Source organism: Erythrolamprus reginae, chromosome Z (assembly GCF_031021105.1).
Source record: "Erythrolamprus reginae isolate rEryReg1 chromosome Z, rEryReg1.hap1, whole genome shotgun sequence".
Taxonomy (NCBI): domain Eukaryota; kingdom Metazoa; phylum Chordata; class Lepidosauria; order Squamata; family Dipsadidae; genus Erythrolamprus; species Erythrolamprus reginae.
The window spans coordinates 140,000,259-140,027,922 of record NC_091963.1 but is presented as its reverse complement, the minus strand read 5'-3'; the positions used below and the strand labels follow the sequence as shown (position 1 = coordinate 140,027,922).

The 27,664-nt window shown below is 38.2% G+C and overlaps 3 protein-coding genes across 3 annotated transcripts; all 3 read right to left on the bottom strand.

Annotated features, from left to right (window-relative positions):
* Positions 1–273: 273 nt before the first annotated feature.
* On the bottom strand, positions 274–10,869 carry LOC139154178 (vomeronasal type-2 receptor 26-like). Its single transcript, XM_070728610.1, has 6 exons — positions 10,811–10,869; positions 9,544–9,835; positions 4,646–5,506; positions 3,444–3,671; positions 1,730–1,856; positions 274–1,175 (listed from the first exon to the last, which is right to left on the bottom strand). The coding sequence occupies exons 1-6, from the start codon at positions 10,867–10,869 to the stop codon at positions 274–276; spliced, it is 2,469 nt and encodes an 822-aa protein (XP_070584711.1).
* Positions 10,870–15,964: 5,095 nt separating this feature from the next.
* On the bottom strand, positions 15,965–16,906 carry LOC139154713 (olfactory receptor 4Q2-like). The gene has a single exon (XM_070729626.1). The coding sequence runs from the start codon at positions 16,904–16,906 to the stop codon at positions 15,965–15,967; it is 942 nt and encodes a 313-aa protein (XP_070585727.1).
* Positions 16,907–26,278: 9,372 nt separating this feature from the next.
* LOC139154177 (olfactory receptor 4M1-like) lies at positions 26,279–27,220 on the bottom strand. The gene has a single exon (XM_070728609.1). It carries the CDS (start codon positions 27,218–27,220, stop codon positions 26,279–26,281), a length of 942 nt encoding a protein of 313 aa, XP_070584710.1.
* Between the last annotated feature and the right edge of the window lie 444 nt (positions 27,221–27,664).

Below are 27,664 nucleotides of genomic sequence, written 5' to 3'. Positions count from 1 at the left end.
TTTTCCCTTCATTTTTTCATTAGACTTTACCTTCTGACTTTTCCTACGGGTCTCTCTTTTCTATGACAAACATAAACAATTCTTAAGCAGCCACATAACATTTGTCCATTTCTCACAAAAACCCCAAAATCCTTCTATAAGGACTACATTCCATATTTTATTCCTGCATACTTGTTTCCAATCAATCCTACAAGATGAGCAGTAATTTCTTAAGCAGATAATTGAGTTTTCTATCACAATTTGGAGACTTTATAGCATCCTGGATGCATGGACTCAGTTTTGTTTTTTTACCAACTGTTCCTTTCTGTTCAAATTAGGCCTCAGAAGAATAATGTAGCATTTGGGAGCAAAAATGCAACACAGTAAACCAGCTGCAGAAGCCAAAATAGAGAAGATCTCCACAGCCACCATGTACTTCCCCTTGGTGCTGAGATAGGTGGGAACAAATGATATCCAGACACTGCAAAAGACCAACATGCTGAAGGTGATAAATTTTGCTTCATTGAAACTATCAGGTAGCTTCCTAGCAAGGAAAGCCACTGTGAAACTAATAGCAGTCAAGAAGCCCAGAAAACCAAGGGCAGTATAAAACATGAAGTCTGAACCTTCATTACATTCTAGGACAATTTCTTCAGCCATGGAATACATGTCTGAATCTGGAAAAGGAGGAGAAATTGCCAGCCATATGCTACTGATGGTGACTTGCACTAGGGAGCAAGAAAGAACGATAACTTTAGCCAGCCTTTTCCCTACCCATTTCCTCACTTTGGAGCCTGGCTTGATGGCCATGAAAGCAAGAACCACTGTGATTGTTTTGGCCAATATGCAAGAAAGGGCTATAGAAAAGATTATGCCAAAAGCAGTCTGTCGCATGAGACATTTTATTTTGTCAGGTTGCCCAATGAAAAGCAAAGTGCAAAGGAAGGAGAGCAGGAGAGCAATGAGAAGAATGTAGATGAGATTCCTATTATTGGCTTTGACAATGGGAGTTTCTTGATGTTTAATGAAGATATGCAGAACCAAAGCTGAGATGAAAGAAAAGAAGAAAGCAGTAGTTGTCAGACTAAAGCCCAAAGTTTCTTCATAAGACAAAAATATGAAGCGTTTTGGAATGCAAAAATTCTGAGCTTTGTTTGGATATTGATCTTCTAAACATGGGAAGCAGTCATCTGCATCTGAAAAAGAAATTATTGCACTCATATTTATAAACTTTATTTGATTGTATGTGAGGAAAGATAACTAATAAAACTTTCTAAGCAAAGTGTTTTCAGTTTGTTCTGATAGTGTGATCTAGGAGATTTAGCACCAGCTTAGAACTAATAATAGATTTCCTGATAGTTAGAACAATTAATCAATGGAACAACTTGCGTCAGAAATTGTGAATGTTTAAAATGCTTTAAGCAACTCTTAAAGAAGAGATTGGACAACCATTTATCTGATATAGTATTATAGGGATTCCTGCCTGAGCAGGAATTAGTCTTCTAATCTCTTAACATTCATAGACACAAAAAATGAAAAAATGTATTTTTATGATCTGGTTTATTTTTATTAGAGTACAAGGATGATATGATGATAAAATAGATTACATGGTCTTCTAAATAATTTACACCTCTCCTGTATTATAGGCAAATTTTTAAAGTAATGGTAAATTACTGTTTATATATAAAAAGAAAATCTAAACATTTGCCTGAAATACATAGCAATGAAATGTGTGTTTTAGGTCTCTTACCTGTCTTGTTTGAAATTTTCCCTTCTGGACATGGAAGGCAATCATAGCAGCAAAAGGGCCTTCCTTCTATTTTTATTTTGCTGTAACCTGATAAACATTGAGGATTGCACATAGAGAAAGGTTGTGCCTATTGGACATTAAGAAGGAAAATTAAGAAATTAAGCCTCTTTGTTAATTTTAGCCAGTTTGATGGTGACGATGTTGGTGATGATGATCATAATTCAGGTATTTCTAATTCTTGGTAATTAAATGGGTAAAGTCTCTCCACATCTTTTGATCTTGCACTATTTTTATTATTATTTTTTATACTGTGGCTAGTGTCAGCTTTGATGATGGTGTCCGGTCATTGTATTCTTTGTTGGCCTAATTTACTTTTACCACTAATTATTCCCCAGGTGATTGATTTTTCCAGTGAATTCCCCCACGTGACATGGCCAAAATAAGTGAGATGCAGTTTTGCCATTTTACCTTCTAGTGAAATGACACAGTTGAAGTGACTCAGTTTTCTACCTATCTTTTAAAAAGGTGCATCTTTCACAATCTTTAGTGGACTAATCTACATTTGGTTGCCAGGCTGATGTCTTAGCTTTGCTTTGTTCGTGTCATCATCATCATTATTATTATTATTATTATTATTATTATTATTATTATTATTATTTAGATTTGTATGCCACCCCTTTCCAAAGATTCACTATACAGTTTATTTTTTCTGGGGATAAATACATCTAGACATTATATTTGTTCCAGATTCTCAAAATGGTATGGCTAAGAAAGTGATTGCTAAAATTAATGTTAACGTTGGGCCATATCTCACCATCAATAACACATACTTTGCAAATGGACTTAATTTATGCATCTCTTTTTAAATCATTAATTACTTTATCCCCTCCCCCCATCCCTAATTTCCAAATATAATGTAAGTAAAACTGAGTACAGCAGACATTGTCACAGGTGCGTTAAAATAACACAAGATTTATCAAATCATCATTTACGTAATCTATGCATTTTGTGATGCATTGATTTAACCCATTTTTAAAAATTCTCACCAAAATCCATGAAGTCTAACTCTTGGGGGGGGGGGGGATGGATTAAGGTTGTCAAATACTTCCTTTGCATCTAAAAAGTATCTTTCAGCAAGAAGAAGCAACATGAGTACTACTAAATCTGTCTAATAAATAAAGTCTAATAAAACTGTTGAATCAGAACTACCATTTCATTTTGAGCTATCTGCAATAGCTCTAAATCTCAATATTAATTTCCTCAAAGTTCCAAGAGTGCTGGGTTGTCCAAACTTCAACTCATTTGCTGACTACTAAAGTTTCACTCAATGGTTTGCTTTCAAGGAGCTGCCAGGAGATCAACCCTGATTGCTCTTTAGAAGGCCAGATCCTGAAGATGAAACTCAAATACTTTGGCCACCAAATGAGAAAGAAGGATTCACTGGAGAAGAGCCTAATGCCGGGAAAGACCGAGGGCAAAAGAAGAAGGAGACAATAGAGAATGAGGTGGCTGGATGGAGTCACTGAAGCAGTAGGCATGAGCTTAAATGTATAGTATAGTAGAGAATAGTAGAGAACAAAAAGGCCTGGAGGAATGATGTTCATGCAGTCACGATGGATCAGGCATATCTTTGCAACTAATAACAACAACAACATAGTGAAAATAACAGAAACAATAGTAATTATTCCCTGCGATATATCTTTGCAAAAACTACCTGATTAAACATGATAGGCCAGATTGGCTCCTTTGCAGAAATAGTTAGAAGTTCTTGGGAAAGAGTGACTGGAGCTATGTTTCCAATTTTGATTCGATGGAATGATCGGTTGGAAAATGTGACCCAGTTAATAACATCAAACCCAGTTGTTAGTTTGCCTCTTTCATCAAAGGAAACCATTTCTCCCATACTATTGTTGAATGAAACAGCTCTCAGATACCCATGGAACTACATGGAAAAAATTGAAAGGAATTTTATTGAAAGGATTATATATATAATGGAGAAGTATGAATGAAGAAACTTTCATAAGCTAGATATTACCCCTTTGAAGCAAATTAATCAGCAAACATTTTTTGAAGTTTGTGTGTGTGTGTGTGTGTGTTGCTATTTCACATTCCCTCTTTTGTGTGAATGAATCACAATTTTCCTATTAAAAGTCCTTCTAAATGCTTATGCATCCTTTCCAAATGGAATCTATATACTGCTCTACATTATTTTTATAACTCCTTTAGCATTGTCATCATGCAAGAAGCAATATTATCAATCAGCTGATAATATTTTATGAAAAGTGCTAACATAGCACTTTCTGAAATCTTACTCAAATTCTATTGCTTTAGAACTGTAGTATGTTAAAAATGACTTTGGTGCCTTATCTATGAGGAATAAACAACTTTTATCCCTCTGGATGTGAACTGTCTTTCTTCAGTGATAAATGATATTTCTTTCTTTCTTTCTTTCTTTCTTTCTCTCTTTATATATTTCAAAAAGGAGGCAAAGTGATTCTTGCATATATACTCATAACAAAAAAACCCAGTGGCTTTATAGCTTAGAAGGGGTTGCCAGGATAATACTCTGATAAAACAATCACAATCCACAGTGAGATACAAGAACATAATAGTTATGTTTCAATTCGTCAGTTAAACAGTTCCATTCATCTGGAAACTCATTTTTTTCCCACTGCCCAGCTTTAACTTCCTCCTAGAACTGATTTTCCTCTTAAATAAACATTTGATATGGCCTCCCCAGCACAGTTGCACACTATGTTTAATGTCACCCTGAATTGTTAGAGCAAAATCTACCCCCTTTAAAGATATGACCTGTCACTTTGATCCTATTAGCTATATATAACTCTAAAATATTAGCCAAACACTTATATGACTAGCACTTATATAAAGGGATATTTAAATTCATTTCATTTTCACCTGCCATGATTGTTGATTGAGAGTTTTGAGTTCCCAAGCATTTCCTCTTTTTCTACTCTTAGATGAAAGCATGGATTGCAGTGCATGGGCCACTGCATGGACAGCATTATAAATGCTATAACTTTGCCCAGTTATACTACTTTCAAACAAAGATTTGGGAAGGGTCTCCAATGACTCCTCACCAGTGCATTGATTGTCTCTGTCTTCATTTAACCCAGCCTTTGGGAAAGAACATTCAAACGCTTGTTCCCAAAACAGCCTGGTCAAACTATCTTCTTCTTCAGAAAAAGAAGAAGGCTTCCTCATCTGAATAAACTTCTGAAACCCTAACATTTCATTTGAGGAAACTGCCAACGATAGTGCACCATGGATGAAGTCCATGGCTCTAGTTCTTTGAAAAGGGATTGATGTGAATTCCATCTGTGCTGGCATTATCCAAACTTTATCTTTTCTCTTCATTGGGGTGTCAACAAATTCTGAAATAAGTGGCAACATTCTAATGACAGTCACGTCCTCGTTCTCACAATATATGATCACAACATTGGCAGAACCTTTCATAATGACCCAGTATATCATGAAATAGCCATTAAGTTGAACCTCAATGTCATTGGTAACTATTTCCCTTGGCATTTCTGCTATGAAATTAAAACAGATGCCTTTCTTAAAAAACATATAAAGCCTATTCTGTATTAAACTCTTTCCCCTTTCAGGGTTTTGGCTAATGAGTCCAATCCATTTCCATTCAAAATGAAGCAACAATTGGATGATCCCCATAATTTGAAGCTCTTCATTTGGAAATAATTGATGGAAGTAAGCAGCTTGTATGTTGTCATCTGTCTCCATAGCAGAACCATATAGGAGCTATGAAAAAAGAAAGAAATGGAGCATATATTTTCATATCCTTAAATATTTATCTATTTTTAAGGAATACATTCAATATCTAGATGAAACTTTGGAATACAAATTAAATCCATCATATTATCAGAAATATTTTAATAGAAAGGTGGAACAATATGCTTTAATTATAATTCTATTGTTATCCAATCCCAGCAATATTGTTATATTTTATTTAATTACTTGAGTTACTTGAGTTAAGAATATAACGAAGCCTATCAGTTCTATTTGTAACTGCAAGATTTGTAGGAGTGAATTACCTTGATTACTTCAGGCACCCATCCACTTTGGCAGAAAATGGGTTCCTGAAGTTGCATGAGATTATAGCCCCCAGAACCTTTCACTTTCTGTATGACAAGCAATTTTTTATTTTTATTTATTTATTTTGTCCAATACACAATAATACACAATGAAGGTTATAGAGGATATAGTAGAGAAGAAATACGAGATATAGGAGAGACCATACAACAGGGGACGGAAGGCACTCTAGTGCACTTATGTACGCCCCTTACTGACCTCTTAGGAATCTGGAGAGGTCAACCGTAGATAGTCTAAGGGTAAAATGTTGGGGGTTAGGGGATGATACTACAGAGTCCGGTAATGAGTTCCATGATTTGACAACCCAATTACTAAAGTTATATTTTTTACAGTCAAGTTTGGAGCAGTTAATATTAAGCTTGAATCTGTTGTGTGCTCTTGTGTTTATTTATTTTTTATTTATTTATTTGTCAAACAATTATAGGGTGACAATTTGTACATATTAAACATTAGATAAGTAATGATAAAAAGTAGACAATAGGACAGGGACAGTAGGCACAATGGTGTGCTTATGCTGGTGTTGTTGTGGTTGAAGCTGAAGTAGTCTTTGACAGGCAGGATATTGCAGCATACGATATTGTAGGCAATACTTAGATCATGTTTAAGGCATCGTAGTTCTAAGCTTTCAAGACCCAAGATTGTAAGTCTAGTTTCGTAGGGTATTCTGTTTCGAGTGGAGTAGTGAAGGGCCCTTCTTGTGATCTTTGAACATTTTCAAGGGTGTTAATGTCTGAGATGCGATATGGGTTCCACACAGATGAGCTGTATTCTAGAATGTGTTTGGCGAATGTTTTGTAAGCTCTGGTAAGTAGTGTGAGATTTCCAGAGCAGAAGCTACGTAGGATTAGATTAACAACTCTTAATGCCTTCATAGCAATGTTGTTACAGTGGGCTTTGGCACTTAGATCTTTAGTTATTAGTATTCCGAGGTCCTTGACCGAGTGGGGATTATCTGTGATAATTTGTTTATTAAGTTTGTATTTGAAGTTCTGATTCTTTTTGCCAATGTGTAGGACAGAGCATTTGCTGGTTGAGATTTGGAGATGCCATGTGTTGGACCAGTCAGAAACTGAGTCTAGGTCTTTTGGTAGAGTAGTTGTGTTATCTGTGGTGTTGAAGAGTTTTACATCATCTGCAAAAAGAACACAGTTGCTTGTGATGAGATCACAAAGGTCGTTGATGTAGAGAATGAAGAGTGTAGGTCCCAGTACGCTACCTTGGGGAACTCCGCTTTTAACAGGGATGGGTGTAGATATGGAACTTCCTGTTTTGACCATAGGATTTGAGTTTTTGAAGTAGTTTGTCATGGACCACTGAATCAAAGGCTTTGGAGAAGTCAATATAAATTGCATCTATAGATTTTCCTTGATCAAGATGAGTTGTCCATATGTTTTTGCAGTGAAGGAGCTGTAGATTGCAGGATAGTTTTTTTCTGAATCCAAATTGTTTGTTAGAGAGCAGATTATTAGTTTCTAGGTGGAGAATAATTGATTGGTTTATAATTGATTCCATAACTTTACATGGGACGCAGCTTAGTGATATTGGTCTGTAGTTATCGACAAGAGAGGGGTCTCCTTTTTTGAAGACGGGTATGACCATTGCTTTTGACCATATCTTAGGAAGTGTGCTGGTACTGAAGGGTTTTTCAAAAATTATGCTTAGTGGTCCAGCTATAGCAGAAGAGAGCTTTTTTTAGGAAGTATGCACATAGACCATCTGGTCTGACTGATAGGGAAGGTTTAAGGTCACATCATGCTTTTTCAAATCAATCTTCAGTGAAGTCTATTTGGATTAGGTCATTGACGGGATGCTGAAAGCAATAGATTTTACTTCCATTGTCCGATTGACTTGTAAATGCTTTTCACACTGAGAGTTCATACTTGGGGCTGTGATCTCATGTAACTTCTCTTTTTCAGAGAACGCGTGCCTGAGGTTTTTCTGAAGAGCCTCGATGGCACAATGGTTAGAGTGCAAACTGCCAGCAGTTTGGCAGATCGAATCTCAGTAGGCTAAAGGTTGACTCAGCTTTCCATCCTTCCAATGAGGACCCAGATTGTTGGGGACAAGAGGCTGACTCTCTGTAAATCACTTAGAGAGGGCTGTAAAACACTGTGAAGCAGTATATGAGTCTAAATGATACAGATGAAATTCAAAAAATTAGAATATTATGCAAATGTTCATTTATTTCAGTAATGTAACTTAAAAGGTGAAACTTAATAAATGAGAGATGTTCATAACATGCTAGGCAAGTTAGTTCAAGATGTCTACTGGAAGATTTTGGAGTGCTCCATACTTCCATCTGTTTACAAGTTTTATGGGGATGGTGACTTACATTTTCAAGCAGGACTTGGCACCTGCCCATACTGCCCAAAGTACCAAAACCTGCTTCAGTGACAATGGGATTACTGTCCTTGATTGGCCAGCAAATTCATGATTTGTCATAATAGTAATGATTATGGGGTACAACTCATGAATACCCCAAATCCCCCATCTCAGAAAATTAGAATATTACATGTGATCAATAAAAAAAGAATTGTACAGTGGTATCTCTACCTACGAACACCTCTACTTACAAACTTATAAACTTTTATAGATAAGAACCGGGTGTTCAAGATTTTTTTGCCTCTTCTCAAGAACCATTTTCCACTTACAAACACAAGCCTCCAAAACTGTAACTGGAAAAGGCAGGAGAAAGCCTCCATGGGGCCTCTCTGGGAATCTCCTGGGAGGAAACAGGGCCTCCACCCTCCCTATGATTTCACCAATTGCATACATTATTTGCTTTTACATTGATTCCTTTGGGAAAAATTGCTTCTTCTTACAAACCTTTCTATTGGTCATGGAATGAATTAAGTTTGTAAGTAGAGGTACCACTGTACATAGAACAATATTGGACTTCTGAAAAGTATAAGCATGTATATGTACTCAGTACTCCATTTGGGCCCCTTTTGCAGCAATTACTGCCTCAATGCAGTGTGGCATGGACGCTATCAGCCTGTGGTATTACTGAGTTGTTATGCAAGAACAGGATGCTTCAATAATGACCTTCATCTCTTCTGCATTGTTCTGTGTCATGTCTCTCATCTTTCTCTTGGCAATGCCCCATATTCTCTATGGGGTTCAGGTCAGGTGAGTTTGCTGGCCAATCAAGGACAGTAATCCCACAGCCATTGAAGCAGGTTTTGGTGCTTTTGGCAGTATGGCAGGTGCCAAGTCCTGCTGGAAAATTTAAGTCACCATCCCCATAAAGCTCGTATGTAAATGGAAGCATGAAGTACTCTAAAATCTCCCAGTAGATTACTGCATTGACACTGGACTTAATGAAACACAGTAGACCAACACCAGCATATGACATGGCTCCCCAAATCAACACAGACTTTGGAAACATTACACTGGACCTCAAGCATCTTGCAGTGTGTGCCTCTCCATTCTTCCTCTGAACTCTGGGTCCTTGGTTTCCAAATGAGATTCAAAAGTTTCCACCGTCTATTTTGGCGATATCTGTGCCTTGAATTTGAGCTAGGTCTACATTTCATTACACGTAGATGGAAAAAACTCCCAGATGATCTTATTACGTATCATAGTTTTTATTTCTATTTCATATATCACTATGCACAAGCCACAGTTGTTCATATAAATAGTTTTTTAAATGGTTTTGACTTTTTAATTTCAGGAATCACTCTTACCTGTGGAATCTTGTAAATGCTCAGAATATTTGACATTAACTGACCAATGTAAGCATTATGTCCTCCAATCACAGATATTATATTGTCCTTGAGGTCACACTTATAGTTTGGAATAAATCTTCCCTTTGTAGAGAGAAGCTCCATGGAAGCCAGGTAGATCCACCTTGCCAGGACATTGCTATTGGACATATGGATACCGAGGGTGATATTAGGCAAGATCCTGCAATTCTCATTGATTTCTTTGATTGCAAATTCCAAAGCCAAGATGTGCTGGTAATTTTGCATAAATAATCTGAAATGAGTATGAGAGCATATGTTCACCAAGTTGGAATCGGGTGCATCCCAATTAATGTTTTCTATTTTTGCATTTTGCATTGCATATCTGAATGTTTCAGACAACTAGTCTCCAGACAAAAGGCAAAGTTAAATAATAATAGATGTAAATGTCTTCCTGATATAACTGGGCTGTAATACTCAACTCTTTTTCTATCCACTTGATATTCTATTTTGAATTGCAAAATAGAATAATTGTTAATAATTACAGCTTTCTTTAATTTAGGAATCCAATATTTCTATCTCCTACCCTAATATTCTACTCCACTGTTTCCTACTTCTTTTCTTCTTCTTCCTTCTTCTTCAATGTTCACAAAGTTGGAATCGGGTGCATCCCAATTAATGTTTTCTATTTTTGCATTTTGCATTGCATATCTGTTTCAGACAACTAGTCTCCAGACAAAAGGCAAAGTTAAATAATAATAGATGTAAATGACTGATATAACTGGGCTGTAACACTCAACTTTTTTTTCTATCCACTTGATATTTCCCTAAATAAAATTGAATTGCAAAATAGAATAATTGTTAATAATTACAGCTTTCTTTAATTTAGGAATCCAATATTTCTATCTCCTACCCTAATATTCTACTCCACTGTTTCCTACTTCTTTTCTTCTTCCTTCTTCTTCAATGAGATGCCAATGCTGACCCTTTTTTGTACATTGCCTAGTTATTGCCACACAAAAAGGAATGCGCTGAAATTAAATTATTATCTGCTCAAGGAAGGATTTGTAAACTATCTAAATAAAAACATGTTGAGAAACAGTTTTTCTAAGAGAAACCCACCAATAATTTAGTAATACAGTAATATCATCATTAAGAAGAAAGAAAAATAACCAAGCAGCAAAGACAATCCAAAATTCATTCTCATTCAATCATGCTACAAATGTTAACTATTTCTGTATTGCATTGTTTAAAATGAAGAATTACATACATGAAATCATCAAGTAGTTCCTTTGATGGATTTCTTGTGAATGTTACTTTTTCAGACATCATGTAAATTAGACTGGAAATGGCCGCAATGACCACATTTTCTGAATGATACTGCTTGTGCTTAATATGAGGCTGGTTTCCTACGGAACACTTACCAAGCAAGCTATTAGATTCTACACACAGGGGCAGCATTGCTACAGATATGAAGAATAATATCATCTTGCAGACCATTTTATCTCCCAGCCATCGGTTTACTCATTTGAAGTAGGACAATTTGATATTCATTATTCCATGAATCGGAGGTGTATGTGCTTTAAAAATCAGAATCAAAAGTCTTTGTTCTCCAGTTGTACCCATGGTGGAGGGAAGAATATTATATTTTTATTGCTTTGAAATAGATTACTTTTAATACTTTTTGTAATTGCAAGATTGAAACAATGCTTGATTGGTAATAATTGTACAGATCAAGGCATGCTCAGGTGCATAAACTGATTTGTGACATGGAGGGAATTGTACTATAGGGAATTAGGAACAAAATAACAATGATAGCAAGAAACAATGAACTACATGATAGAAATAAAAGGTTTTCTTTTCCAGTAACTGTTTTTCCCACAAATGAGAAATCAATTGAATTCAAATGGAAATTTCAATCATGATTAATTAAACAACAAATAAAATTGTTTTCAATGAAATTTAGATCTCATTTAGGAGTATCATTCCCTTCAGATATCCTACAATAAAAGAATCAATGTAGTGATTGTGGGCAATTTATTTGATATGCCTATCAAGTCAATGTGCTTATTTGAGGCACAGCCAAAGGCATTTTTTGAAGAGGCAACTGGACTTTCTTGTTTCTTTGTTTGAAATGATTTCAGTTTTCACCCAAGAAGCTTCTTCAATTCATCGGTCTTGGAAGTGTCTTCATTGGTCTTCATGGTTCCTTGATTAGGTTGTTAGCTTTTTTGTCTGCATTAGTAATTGATTGGCATGTTGTTTACTCGTTTGTTGGTCTAGTGTTATCCTTGGTGTTAATCTCTGCTCATCTGGATGTTGATTGCTGATGAAGAAGTATTTTGGTCTTTACATTTCCAATTTGGCCTTTGGATCATCTCTTTTGAACGGTATGTTGATATTGTTAAGTCTATGTATGCATTTGGGCTTAACTTGGTCTCAGCTGAAACTATGGTTAAATCTCACCAATTGTTACAACACTAATTTTTGTTCTTATTGCTAATTGGTGTTCATGGATATGCTTTGTTAATCTTCTGCTTGTTTATTTTAAATAGTGGCTATTATTATCCTTACACCATGTGTTGCAGATCAGCAGTCACCAACTGGTGATCTGTGGACCACCAGTGGTCTGCAAGAAAATTTGGTGGTCTGCAGAAAAAATATTAGCATTTTTTATATTGCATTAAATGAGGGGTCCTCAAACTTTAGCTCCTAGGCTGGATATGTGCAATGAATTTTTGTGTTGTTGCAGAGAGTCTTCCTCTTCAGGGTCTTTTTGCACGGGTCACAGGGGTGCAGAAATTCTAACTTGGGGTCTGTTTCAGCCTCCTGCTATGGGGTTTTGGGCAAAGGCTGGAGGAAAGCATCATGGTGGCAAAGAGCCTGAGGACCTTGTTCCAGTGGAACTGAATCTTGGTCTGGAAGAGGCTGACCATCTCAACTTGCTGAGCCTCCAGGTGCTGATACATAACCTTGCACTCCCACAGGCCATCCCATTTGCTTGGAAAGCCTATGCTTGTAATCCCAGTGAGGTGCTTCTGCTGAGGCTCCTTCTTGGTCAGATCTGATTTGAACTGAGCCAGCTGTTTTGCTAACTTATTCTCCAACAACTGCTTCCTATTGGAGCCCCAAGGAGCCCAGGCAGACAGGTGAGGAGTGGCTTGGAGGGGAGGGCCAAGGATAGGCTGGTGAGGCACCCCTCAATGTGAGTGACATCAAGTTGGCAACACCCAGCCAGTCACCTGACCACTTAGCCACACCCACCCAGGCAGTCATTAGACAGATCATATTAGTGGTCCATGAGATTTAAAGATATGGTTTTATTGGTCCCTGAGGTCCAAAACGTTTGGGGCCCCTGTTGTAGATTACTTTTTTTTCTCTTTCTGGGGCTACTGAATTGTTGATTTATTTATGCTATTTTTGTGGATTAGAGCCAGATCTCTAATTTCCTATCAATGCTTACTGAAAGTGATTACCGAGGGAGGAAGAGAACCAGGGCAACACAGAGCCCTCCCAACTTCCAAACCCGGACGCCACTCCATTGGCACTGAAAACTACTAAGAAGTCAAGTAGGGTTGGTTACACTATTTCACCTTCTCCTCTCAGATCGGCTATGCCAAATATGTGCAGTAAATGACTCCAAGTATAAACTTTAGCTTTAATCACACTACAGGTAAGAGCTCAGTCTAAGCTGAACGAATTTAGGCTGAGAGCATCTGCCTTTCACCACCATCACACGCCTCACACAGCAGCCCCTGTCTGCACCCAGTCCAGCAAAACAGAGGACCAAGGAAATGAATCCATGAAACAAGGAACAAACAATGAGTCCATACAGTCAGGAACAAGATAATGAGTCCATGAAGTCAGGAGTCCACAACTAAGGAAGAAACAAGAAATCCCACAAACTCTAAACATCTGTACCGGCACACCAAACTCTACCAATTTAGCATTTATTCCCAACAAATGACTCTTCTAAAATGTCTCTTTAAATCTCAGTGTCCAGATGTGTCTTGCAAAAAGGTGCAGGATACTCTCCTTCCAAGTTGTTGGCTCAGCCTGCACTGTTCCTGCCTTGTCTCCCCTTTCTGTGCTCTCAGGGATCAGAAGGAGTGGTCCTTGCTCATCACCTGAGCTCTGTCATTCCTCATGTTCACTGCTTGCCCTCTCTTGGTCATCTTGCCACTTTTCCTCCCTGCTAACAAGCCATCCCAACCCTGAGGACATCAGGGCTGCTACGGACTGCTCCTCCCCGTATTCCTCTGAGGCCAATGGAGCCGCCCCCTTGATCTATTTATTTTATTTTTATTTATTTTATTTATTTGTTTTGTCAAATAAGTATTGGTGGTATACAAAGATCTAACAATATTTATACACATGATACTAGTAAAAGGGAAACATTAGGACAGGGGATGGAAGGCACTCTGGTGCACTTATGCATGTCCCTTACTGACCTCTTAGGAATCAGGTGAGATCAACAATGATGGAAAATTTTTCTGGTTCTTATCTAGAAAGGTTCTTAAGTAAAGGCGTTCTTAAGTAGACATACCACTGTATTATAATCAACGACAAGTAATCATCTGTTTATGTCAGCAACTGAGCCCAACATTTATCTTGCAAAGCAAGACAATGAGTTTCTGTCCATTTTACAATCTTTCTTCCCACAGTTGCTAAGTGAAGTTACATGCTTGCTAAGTGATTCTGACTTTCCCATTAACGTTGCTTGTTAGAAGCTCAGAAAAGGTGATCACCTGACCCCCAGGACACTGCATCCTTCACAAATACATGCATATATATATGCATGTGATATATATCACATGCTTTTTTGCTGAATTTGAAAATTAAGGGAGACTAGGATAGATCTATCTATATATATATATAAAAAACCAAATATTTGACCAGAATCAAAAGCTAAACAATAAAAGTATGTAGTTATGAAGTGGGTTGCAACTTAGATGAAAATTTTTGAATTTCTACCAATTTTCCTATACCATGTTTTAGAGGTGGGTTGCATCCAGGTTGGATCGGTTCTATAGACCTGACAGCAGGAATTTCCCCCTGCTTGTTGAACCTGCAGCAATTGCAAACTGGCCATGCCCCCTAACTGGCTCTATTTTTTGCTTCTGTGCTGGCACAGAAGCTTGGTTTTCGGCAATGTGTGGGAGGAAGCAAAGCGGCGGCGAGGTAAGTTAAAACATATTCCTGCTGTGTTTCCCCCGAAAATATGATACAAATGGAAAATAAGCTCTAGCATGATTTTTTCAGGAGTCCTATCTCAAAAATAAGCCCTACTTAAGATCATCAGCTGGACTGATGCACTTAGTACCATACTAATAAAACATTAGACATAATAAGACATAACTGGAAAATAAGTGCTAATGTGTTTTTTGAAGCAAAAAATAATATAAAACTGTCTTATTTTCAGGGAAACACAGGTGTGTGTGTAAGTGTGTGCGTATACGTATACATATACGTATACATATACATATACATATACATATACATATACATACATACATACATACATACATACATACATATTTGTTTTTGTAGATTTTCACGGGTGCAGGTATGAAGGTCTTGGCATATTCGGTTTTCTTCCCATGTAGGATTCAGATACATCACCAGAAATATCTGAATCCTACATGGGAAGAAACCCAAAATGCCAAGACTTTCATATATATATTGGATTGGGTTGGGCCGAAATAGCAGTATCCTAGTCTCCCTTAATTTTAAAAATTCAGCAAAAACATGTGATATATATATCTCACATGACCTTCATACCTGGACCTACGAATATATCTATCTATCTATCTACGGATATATATGATGTTCCTTCAATACACCAGGGTGATTCGACACAAAAATATGTAACCCTTCCCTGGTGCAGAGCTGAAGGGATTGGATACTGTAGCCTAGAGGATAATTCTCTGCCTTACAAGGCAAAGGTTGCAGGTTCAAGTCCCAGTGGGTATGGCTAGCTGATGAGGCCAAAATAAGGCCGAAATAGATCTATCCTAGTCTCCCTTAATTTTCAAATTCAGCAAAAAAAACATGTGACATATATAGACACTCAAAATATTACACGGGGCAGAACCCGAACTCAGAACAATCTACATACATATACCCATGAAAATCTACGAAAACAAATATATATATTTATATATATTTGTAGATTTTTTCACGGGTCCAGGTATGAAGGTCTTGGCATATTCAGGTTTCTTTCCGTGTAAGTTATAACATGTATTTGCCTTGGCACAAGGACTAAACCACCAGCCTGAAGATGAGGAGTGGGACCTCGTCAAAACGTCCCCAGAAATCTCGGAAACTTACACAGAAAGAAACCCAACTATCCCCCTCAGAGAGGGGCAGCATACAAATCTAATTAATAAAGTATAAAATAAGAGAAAGGGGGAAAATATCCCATCTATTTCTTATCACTGTCAATCATTATTTCCTTGCTTCTCAGTTTGCTCATGGCCATCTTCACATCTTTGTTTCTCAAAGTGTAGATCAAGGGATTCAACATAGGAGTGATAATATTGTAAAGAAGGGAGACCAGTTTGTCCACTGAGAAAGTGGAGAAAGGACGAGCATAGATGAAGATACAAGGTCCAAAGAACAAGGTCACTACAGTTAGGTGGGAAGCACAGACGCTAAGAGCTTTGCGGCGCCCGTCAGGGGAACGTATCTTCACCAGGATGGTGGTGTAGGAAGTCAACAAGATGATAAAACAGCTAGTGGAGATAAGGCCACTATTGGAGACCATGAGGATCTCAATGACATATGTGTTGGTGCAAGCCAGTTTAATGACTGGTGGCACATCACAGAAGAAATTGTCCACCCAGTTGGGTCCACAGAAGGGTAACCTCATGGTGAGGATAGTCTGTACTGTAGAATGGATTAAACCACCCATCCAGGAGGCTGCTACAAACCAACTACAGAGCTGCCTATTCATGATACTGGGATAATGCAAAGGCTTGCAAATGGCCACATACCTGTCATAGGCCATGACAGTGAGGAGAAACATCTCTGCGGCACCTACAAAGTGGAGAAAAAAGAGTTGAGTCATGCAGGCATCAAAGGAGATGCTTCTCTTCTCAACCAAAAAATCCATCAGCATTTTGGGAGCTGTGACAGTAGAGTAGCAAAGATCCAGGAAAGACAGGTTCCCCAGTAGGAAGTACATGGGGGTGCGTAATTGGGGAGCAAACCCCACTGTTAACATTATGAGGGTGTTTCCTATGATGGTGGCTGCATAGACTAGGAGAAAGACCACAAAGAGAGCAACTTGGGATTGCCATGTGGGAGAAATGGCTGCCAACAGGAATTCATTGATTCTTGTGCCGTTCTTTTCCTGGAAATCCATCTTATTAGCAGTTGGAGGTTGAGTATTGATGGCAGAGAATAGATTAATTATATGAGACAGCAGGATTCTTTCTTCAGAAATGATTTGCTTCCAAACAAAAAAATAATATCATTATTAATAATAGAGTCTACGGAGAGAAGCGGCATACAAATCTAATAAATTATTATTATAAATTATTATAACATGTTGAGACTCTAGAAAGAGTGCAGAGAAGAGCAATAAATATGATTAGGGGAGTGGTGGCTAAAACATATGAAGCATGTTTGCAGGAATTGGGTGGGTATGTCTAGTAAGTTTAATGAATAGAAGGACTTACCACAAAGAAGAAGGGGTCAATCTACTCTCCAAAGCACCTGAAGCACCAAGAAAAGAAGCAATGGAGGGGGACTAATCAAGCAGAGAAAAAACCTAAAATTAAGGAGAAATTTCCTGATATTTAGAACAATTAATCAATGGAACAATTGATCCAGATGTTCATTACTGGAGGTTTTAAAGAAGATATTGTACAGCCATTTGTCTGAAATGATATAGGGTTTCCTGCCTTTGTAGGGGGTGGACTAGAAGACCTTCAAGCTCTCTTCCAACTCTGTTATTCTCTTATTTCTCATTCTCATAGCTGCTGTCTATTTCTGCCCCTCAGTAAACAAACTTTCCTCAACAAGAGTCTTTTCAAATATTTTGGGATTACAATCCCAAGAATTTGGAGTCAGACATGTAAATTATGTATATATCTCAGTATTGGTGCATGAATATCAAACTCACATTCATATATTTAAACTAGTAGAATAATTTGAAGTATGAGGAAAATCATGTTAATATGTAATACTTAAGTAATAAATCTCCAGCTCTGATTGGGTTAAATTCTTGAAATTCAAAAAACTTTCTAATAACTAGAGCCCCTAAGTAAGGCTGTTCACTTCCAATATTATTGTTCACAATAATTAATTGAAAAAAATAGAGATAATCAGCAGATCAAAGCTATGAATATCAATAGGAGTGTGCCTAATCAGTCTTTTGGTATATAATGTAGCCATAATTTCACAATTTAATTTTTTTAAATTGATTTTTATTAACACACACACAAAAGAACAAAACATGAAAATAATAGTGATGGTGATATATGCATTGTTAAAGAGAAAACACCAACACAAAAATGCTGGATTAAAAAAAAATCTAATAATAAATATTATTATGAAATGGAAAGTAAGCACTTATAAAAAGAAAATTTGTTGGCCCCATTTGGGTCTCTGGCACACACGAAACAAAACATATGACGTACATGTATACAGTGCAATAGAAGCCAATATGCTCACTTCCCTTAATGCTCTTTTTCTTTTAAATAACTGTCACGGGCTGTAAATAAAAATAAATAGGCACATAAATGAAAATATGTGAACTTCAAAGAGATCCAACTCTCCCTCTTTTTGTAGTAAATCTCTCTCCCTGTTATGTTTATTGGCCATAAGGGAAGGATTTTCAGAGTTAGGGGTAAACAGAAAGGACACAGAGAATTAAGTGAGAAAAGGGGGAGAAGACAAAAGAGAGATGATGCAGAAAAAATAGGAAAAAGAGAGAAGAGAGACATATTGACTCTAGTAAGACTACAGAATGAAGTGTAGAATGGGTGAACAGGTCACCTTAGGATCCAGCTGGTCAAAAATGTGGGAAAGTCTCACAGATAAGGAAAGTTACATCTTAGAGCTAAAAACCTGAATCCTGATTCTACCTGAGAATTCAGTGTGTGAGCATTAGCAAGTGAAGTCTTCCTTTACATCCAATCCTCATAAATGCTCTAATAAATGTTTTAAGCAACAATCAAAGTTAGGTATCTTAGAGAGATAGCCAGTTTCCTAAAATGATGAAGATTTTAAAGAGCCACCATGCTTCCTCACCTCTTGCTTCTCAAATTTATTCATCTCTGTGCAAAAAAATTTAATACACAATTTCTGCCCATCTTCCCTAGCTTTTTCTAGATCCATCACAGGAAGGAACATCACAAACTATGATAAACAGTTTCATTAATATCAAATACTATTCAGAAACAGGTGATATGTCTATCAACGTTATGTTCCTTTTTGCTGAAATTAGAATGGAATAGAATTCTTTATTGGCTAAGTGTGATTGGACACAGAAGGAATTTGTCTTTGGTGCATATGCTCTCAGTATACATAAAAGAAAATATACATTTGTGAAGAATCAGGAGGTACAATACTTAATTAATTGTCATAGGGGTTAAATAAGCAATGAAGAAACAATCAATATTAATAAAAACTTAAGGATACAAGCAATAAGTTACAGTCATACAGTCATAATTGGGAGGAAATGGGTGATAGGAATGATGAGAAAAAACTAGTAGCAATAGTAGTGCAGACTTACTGTAGTTTGACAGTGTTGAGGGAATTATTTGTTTATCAGCATCTTCTTGTAAACTTACTCACTTTTTTTCAAGACCAAACCCTGTTTCTGTATTTTAAAATAATGCTTTTTTTTTTTGCCTTATCCTGATTCTCCATTCTTCATTTTACCTTTCCTAGTTTCATGATTTAACTTGTTAAGTTGCCATGCACATGTATAAGGAGCTTTTATTTTATTTTCTTTTTTTACAAACACAGATGCTAGCCTTTAAATGAAAATATTTTTGTCAACTGGATTATACTCATAGTTTTCTCCATGTATGGAGAAGGGAGGAAGAAGAGAGAGTGAGAGAAAGAGACATGAAAACAGAAGGAATAACTTCATAGAGGAATAAATCAATAAATAATTGTTATAATAGCTCCAAAGTGTATCACATTTAGCTTCAATTTACCTGTGAATTCTATGTTTTGGAGAGAGAAAATGCCTTTGCCTGGTCTTTGAAGGAAAGAAAATACTGCAATAAAATTATTTCCTATAACTTGGATTCAATAATTGAGAAAACAATTACAATATCATTTCTATGTAGTTTGCAAAAATCTCTAAAGCCAGATTTATCATAAATGTTGCAGAGTTATGTTCAGATTCCAACCTATATGCATGTTTTCTTTGAAAAAAAAATTAAGGAGATTAAGATTATTCTACCAAATCTGTTCATTTTACCTCACATACTTGTCCTGGGTTTACACATATTTGCCACTGTCAAATCACATGTTAAAATGAGATCTTTGCGACATCAGTGAATGCTTTTGAATTTGTTCTGACTCTAATCATAAAACAGGCAAATGAATATATGTGGAAAAGAATAATGAATGGATTTCTTTGGATGTCAGCAATGCAGTTGGGAGTTCTCATTAAAGACCTGAATAGATTGATTGCTTGATCAATCAGTCCCAGAAGAGATGATGGCAATGTTTTAGTCAACTTATATTTTAACACAATTAAGTTAAAGATAGTAGAAAATTTTGGCCCATTAAAAAGTTATTTTTATTTGGTTTTTTGTTTGCTTACTTGTTTATATGTAGACTGTTCTTCTGTTATACACTAAATGCATCAAATAAAATGTTATTATAGCCATAGACAATGATATGGTTGTAAGTACTATGGATCCAGAAATATGCATCATAGATCAAAATCGTAATAATGATCATAATCGTAATAATTGTAAGCCACATATTATCATTTGTGATAGACTTATGTTAAAGAAAAATAATTGGGCAAAAATATATAGATATATAGAAAAGATAATAGGGAAACATGTATATTTTAAACCTGAACTGTTTTTTATTAAGGGTAGTATGAGGGGGGAAATGATAGCTTCTCTTGACAAATCTGAACATAGCTTTCATGTTCAGATTTGCTCTTTGAGGTAGCCCAGACAAGAAGCATAGAGAAGAGTATGAACTTGTTATCTTCCTGCACTCAGGGCCGCCATCAGGAATTTTGGGGCCCCATACAGCCTAAGTGTCTGGGCCCCCCCTCCCTTCTTCCTTCCTTCCTTCCTTCCCTTTTTCTTTTTTTTCTCTTTTGGTTTTTTTCCCCTTCCTTCCTTCCTCTTTCTTTCTTTCTTTCTTCTTTTTCTTTCTTTCCTTTTTTCTCTTCTTTTTCTTTTCCCTCCCTCCTTCCTTCCCTCCCTCCGTCCCTCCTTCCTTCCTTCCTTCCTTCCTTCCTTCCTTCCTTCCCTTTTAAATTTTCAAACTGTCTTCTTCATATTCCTGGCTGAGGAATTCTGAAAGCTGCAGTCAACTGTCTTCAGCCATTGTCCAGCCCTGTGCTATGGACCCCTCCCTCCACCCCCTGAAGAGGCCGGGGGCTTCTTTCCAAAGCCAGTGGCAGTGATGCCACAACCCCCTTCCCTGGGGATGGGAGCGGGGGGGGGGGCTCCACTGGTCTCCCTCAACAAGACCTTCTGCAACACATCAGCCCTGCTGGGCAGGCCTCTTAGCCCCACCAAAGAAATGGGGGTTAAGGAAGACCCCCACCCCCCACCTTGCCCCAAACACTGGCACTCTGCATAACCCATGCGGGGGCTTTGGCTTCCCCTCTGCAGAACAGAAGCTGGGGACCTCTCCCTCCACATACACCGGATCCCTATGGCCCATCCGAGGGCTGGCAAAATAGGTGTGCCCCCCCCCACCTGCTTTTCTATCTCTCTCTCTCTCTCTCTTTCTCTCCCTCTCTTTCTCTTTTTGTCTCTCTTTCTCTCTCTACTTTTCTTTCTTTTTCTCTTTTTCTCTCCCTTTCTCTCTCTTTTTCTCTTTTTATCTCCCTTTCTCTCTCTTTCTCTTTATATCTCTTTCTCTCTTTTTTCTCTCTCCCAACCTCTCTCTTTCTCTTTCTATCTCTTTCTCTCCCTCCCTCTCTCTTTCACTTTCTCTACCTCTTTCTCTCCCTCTCTCCCCTTCTCTCTTTCTTTCTCTTTCTCTTTCTCTCCCTCCCCCTCTCTCTTTCTCTTCCTCTTTTTATCTCTCTTTCTCTCTTTTTTCTCTTTTATCTCCCTTTCTCTCTTTCTCTCTCTCTTTCTCTCCCCCTCTCTTTGTCTCTTTCTATCTCTTTCTCTCCCTCCCTCTCTCTTTCTCTTTTTATCTCTCTCTTTCTCTTTCTCTCTCTCTCTTTCTCCCCCCTCTCTCTGAAGTGGGGAGGGCCGGGTTGGCACCAAGGGAGCTCGAGACGGGGTGCAAAAGCAAACTACTCTGCCGGCCCGGGCCCACATCGGAAGGAAGGAAGGAAGGAATTGTAAAAGGGGCGATCAAGAGAGGAATGGGTGAATGAATGGACGGAGGGTGGGAAGGAAGGAAGGAGGGAGGGAAGGGACAGGAACAGAGGGAGGGTGCAAAGTAAGCAAGGAAAGGTGTGAAAGGGGAGAGTAAGAGAGGAAGGAGTGAAAGAAGGGAGTGAGGGAGGAAAGAAGGGAGAAAGGAGAAGGAAAGCAAGAAATGGAGGGAAGGAAAGAAAGAAAGAAAGAAAGAAAGAGGGGGAAGGGACAGGAACAGAGGAAGGAAGGAAGGAAACTTATGAAAGGGGAGAGTAAGAGAGGAAGGACTGAAGGAAGGGAGGGAGGTAAGAAGGTAGGAAGGAGAAAGAAAAGAAGAAATAGAGGAAGGGAAGGTAAAAGAGAGAAAGAAAAAGAGCAAGAAAGAGAAAGAAAGAAAAAGAAAGAGAATGAAAGAGAAATAAAAAGAGAGGGGGAATGAAAGAAATGGAAGGAGGGAAGGAAGGAAGGAGAGAAAGAAAGAGGGAGAAAGAAAGCAAGAGAGAGAAAAAAGAATGAAAGAGCAAGAGAGAAAGAGAGAAAGAAAGAAAAAGCAACGCAAGAAATTGTGATTTTTATAATTCCCTCCCCCGCTCCCCACAAACCAACTACCCCTCTACCGCAAGGCGCCGTTTCCCCTTTCTCCCTCGTCCGCATCCTTGCGGCGGGGACTCACCAGGAGAAGTCTGGAGACCAACGCGGCTCCTCTGGGGGCCTTGCGGAAGGCGCCGGCAGAAGCCCCCATGGCCGGCGCTGGGTGTGAGGGAGGATGCTTTCTGCGCGGGCGGAGGCCCACCCTCGCCGGAAGAGCTGGGCAAGGGACGCCTCGGGGAAGGAGGGCAGGGCGGGAAGGGAAGGAGGGGGCTGGCGGGGGTTTAGGGAAGGGGAGCCGAGGCCAGCCTTGCAATAGTCGAAAGCCACCGGGAGAAGACTGGGCTCAGCAGCAGAAGCACCGCCCCCCCCATTATTCAGGCTCTCTTCGGGGTTGGGGAGTTTTTGGGGGGCGCCGGGGCCCGGGGCCCCCCAATTTTCCAATTTTCCCCGGGCCCGGGACAGCAGTCCCAGTAATACCCGTCTATCGGCGGCCCTGCCTGCACTAAGCCCTCCAGGAATCAAATACAGACCATCAGGATTAAATAATAAAGGAATTTACTTTGTACAAGGAGTATATTTACAAGTAAAAGTCTTTCGCAGAAAGCAAAAGTCTTTCAGAGGAAGCAAAAGTCTATAAATGTCTTTGCCGAAAGGAGCAGGGTAGATACAATATTTCAGCTGGCAAGTGTTCCAAAAAAAGAGATAAGCACAAATAATAATTACCCAGCTGAAAATAATCAAAAGCAAAGATGCACAGGACTAATCTTCAAAGTTCAGAGTTCTTAAAGCCAAAAAATGTTCTTTTAAATGCAAGACAATGATCATGAAACTAGAAGCCAGAACAACTTGTTATTCTCTGCACTGGGGTGTGGCTTTGTTCACTCTTAAATACCCTGAGGGCATGGCCCAATAGCTCCCAGCACTACTCTTTTCTTAGCCAACCATTCCTGTCTTCTGGATGCCCTCTGAACTTTTGCATCCAGAAGAGGTTCCTCCTCTTCCCCTGAGTCACTCATGACAGGAAATGCTGATTTACTCATGCCAGGAAGTGCAGAAGACCCTGGTTGTTCTGACCCTGAAACCTCATCACTTTCATTGTCACTCTCAGGTGCCAGGAATATAAGACACCTGTCTCGTCCCTCCACAGTCTCTGTGTCCTCTGAGTCCATAACTATTTGTGCAGGACACAAGCAAACCATCACAAAACTCTTATCTTTATTGTAAGGTTATATTAAGAGAATTTTGCAAGTCTCCCTCCTTTCCTTTTAGTGTCTTTAGGAAACTAGGAAGAGTTTCTTCTGAAATGTTTCCCATGGTATCTTCCCTTCTGTTGATTGAGCATCTTCAAATGTTGGTTGTCCAGTCTGATACTCTCACTCCTGGTTATTCCCACATACTATGATACATCTCTTGCTCTCTTCTTTTGAGCTTGAACATCTCAAGTTCCTTCAACTACTGTCATTGGACTGGTCCTCAGGTCCCAGTGTCATCTTCATGGCTATCTTATGCATATGCTCTAATCTATTCGGTTCACTTCTGCAACCCAACAAGACAGATACAGTTTTCAGAGGATAACCGGAACTGCAGAAAAAGCTATTACGACCAACCTGCCTTCCATTGAGGATCTGTATATTTCACAAGTCAAAAAGAGGGCTGTGAAAATATTAACATAACCCTCACATCCTGGACATAAATTGTTTCAACTCCTACCTTCAAAATGATGTTATAGAGCACTGTACATCAAGACAACTAGACACAAGAACAGCTTTTTCTCAAATGCCATCACTCTGCTAAAGCAATAATTTGCCAAATTATTCATTAAGGCTGCATTACTATTTACTAACTATTCACTAAGACTGCATTACTATTAATATTATTATTACTATTAATCATCTCCTCATTCCTATTACCCATCTCCTCCCACTTACGACTGCTTAACTGTAACTTGCTGCTTGTATCCTTATGATTTATATTAAAATTGATTGTTTCCTGATTGCTTATGTGCAACCTATGTCAATCATTAAGTGTTGTACCTCATGATTCTTGACAAATGTATCTTTAAAAAAAAAAAGTATACTGAGAGCATATGTACCAAAGACAAATTCCTTGTGTGTCCAATCACTTGGCCAATAAACGACTCTACTCTACTCTACTCTACTCTACTCCTACTCTACTCTACTTCTACTCTACTCTACTCCTACTCTACTCTACTCTACTCTACTCTATTCATGCTCTTCTGAGATGTAATCCTGCCAAATAGATAATGATTGTATGTATGTGCATATGTAATTAAACAATTTATATCACTGTCCACAAGAAGATAAAATCAAATAGCAGCATTGAGTCTTTGATGTGACACTTATTCCAATGCACCAAAGAACTGCATTAGTTATTCCAGAAGCTGCTTTAGACTATTAGTTCGTGTTCAGCCAATTGTCATTCTCCACAGCAAAGACTTTCTCTGACATAATGCTTCCAAGCCATGGTCATATCAGAAACAATTCAGCACATTCTGCATTATTTTTTTTAAAAAGGAAGCTGTGTATGCATTATCTTTGCCAAAGAAAGAAAGAATGAACTAGATTTTGCTATTGTTAGGGGAAAAAATCCCCAGAAAATTCTTCCAATGAGAGACAATTTGAAGTTATCTCTTGGAATTCTGCTGAATGCTCCATTCTAAGTATTCCTCCTTCTTTCTTCCCATTATGTAACTCAAAGCCAATTATTCTTACACAAAACACACATAGATGCACCACGAGAAGATAACTGAAACAAATGAGACTCATCCAGCATTTTGCTTCATGACACAGAAGAAATCAAGTTTCAAGAGTTCTGTGCATAGTCCTTAACTTACAGCCGTTTATTTAGTGACTGTTAAAAGTTACAACAGCACTGAAAAAAGTGACTTATGACTACTTATCACACTTACCACGATTACTACACCTCCATGGCCATGTGATCAAAATTTGGATGCTTGGCAACTAATTGACATTTATGATGGTTGCAGTGTCCCAGGGTCATGTGATGACTTTTGCAACTTTGTGAAAAGCAATATTAATAGTTATGCCAGATACGCTTAACAACTATACTGCTCAAAAAAAAATAAAGGGAACTCTCAAAGAACACATCCTAGATCTGAATGAATGAAATATTCTGATTGAATACTTTGTTCTGTACAAAGTTTAATGTGCACAACAGCATGTGAAAGTGATTGTCAATCAATGTTGCTTCCTAAGTGGACAGAAGTTTGATTTATTTGGGAGTTATACTGTATTGTTTAAGTGTTCCCTTTATTTTTTGAACAATGTATGCTACTAACTTAACAATTGCATGGGTTCATCTTGCCACTGTGGCAAGATTGGTCATAAAATGGGGCAAAACTCACTTAACAATTGTCTTGCTTAATAATGGAAATTTTGGGCTCGGTTATGGTCATCCATCAAGGACTACCTGCGCTATGAAATAATTTTAGAAGACCATTTCATATTACTATAATAATTTATTGTGGAGGAGATTATTTCTTCGTTGAATGATTTTACATAGAATGTTAAATATTTACCTCCAGCTTGGTAAACAGGAATGCAATTGATAAATTCATAGAATGGATAAATCTATCACCCTATGAATTTCCTGCAAAGGAGGTATTGAAGAACCATCTTTTTCATGGCGCTAATTATTTCCTTGTTCCGTAGGGTATAAATGATGGGGTTGAGAAGGGGAAATATGATGGTATGAAAAACAGAGACCACTTTATCAGGTGCATATTCATCAAAAGGACGGGCATAAATGTAGATGGCAGGACCAAACATGAAAATGACAATGGTGATGTGAGAATAGCAGGTGGAGAGAGCTTTGCTAGCTGATTCACCCATGTTCTTCTTTAGCACAATAAGCAAGAAAGCATAAGAAACCAAGAGTGCCACAAAGCAAACCACAGAAATCAGGCCACTGCTGAAAATCATGACCATCTCCTCCACGAAGGAATCAGTACAGGTGCTTCTCAGCACTTGCGTGATGTCGCAGAAATAATTGTCCAGTTCATTGGGCCCACAGAACGGGAGGCGGATAATTAGCACAACCTGGATGAGAGAATGGATAAAACCTCCAACCCAAGAAGCCACCACTAATACGATGCAAAGTCTTCGGCTCATCTGGACTGAGTAATACAAAGGCTTGCAGATGGCAACATAGCGATCGTAAGCCATCACAGTGAGCAGAAACATCTCTGCAGCCCCCACAAAATGAAGGAAGAAAAGTTGAGCAATGCAGCCCCTGAAAGAAATGACTTTGCGCTCAGCGAAGAAGTCAACCAACATCTTGGGTGCAGTGATGGAAGAATACCAGATGTCCAAAAAAGCCAGGTTGGCTAGCAGAAAATACATGGGAGATTTGAGGTGTGCATCTCCTCGGATGGTAATAATGATCAGCACATTGCTTGGCAAGACAATGAGATAAAATATGAGGAAGAGAGCAAAGAGAAAGAGTTGGATGCCACGTTCATGAGATAGACCCGTCAGTATGAACTCAGTCACATAAGAACTGTTCTTCACTCCCATAGATGATGGGTGAGATGGCGCAGAAGGTGACTCTACCATTACAGATTCAACCCCTCTTCTTCCAGTGTTTATTTTCTGAATACAAAAGAAAAATGGAGCAGGCAAAAGTGAGGAAATGGTGGGAAAAAGAATGGGAAATAAGAAACTGATTGGCTGAATTCATAAGACAAAGGGCTGACATAAAGTAAGGACACAATTATTCACATATGCCTCCAATAATTTTACCTTCCAATACTTTATAAAATGGGAAACATTTACTGAAATAAAAGGAGAATAAAACAAAAACAAACAGAAACATTGGAAAAAGAGGGGAAGACAAAAATGGAGAAAAGTACATAGTAAGCAGTTCAATTTTTAAACATTTTGTTAAAGGTTGAAGACAGGATAGAATTGTGACAATTTCCTCCCACCCCCATTATATTTAGAGTTCTCGTTATATTTGTA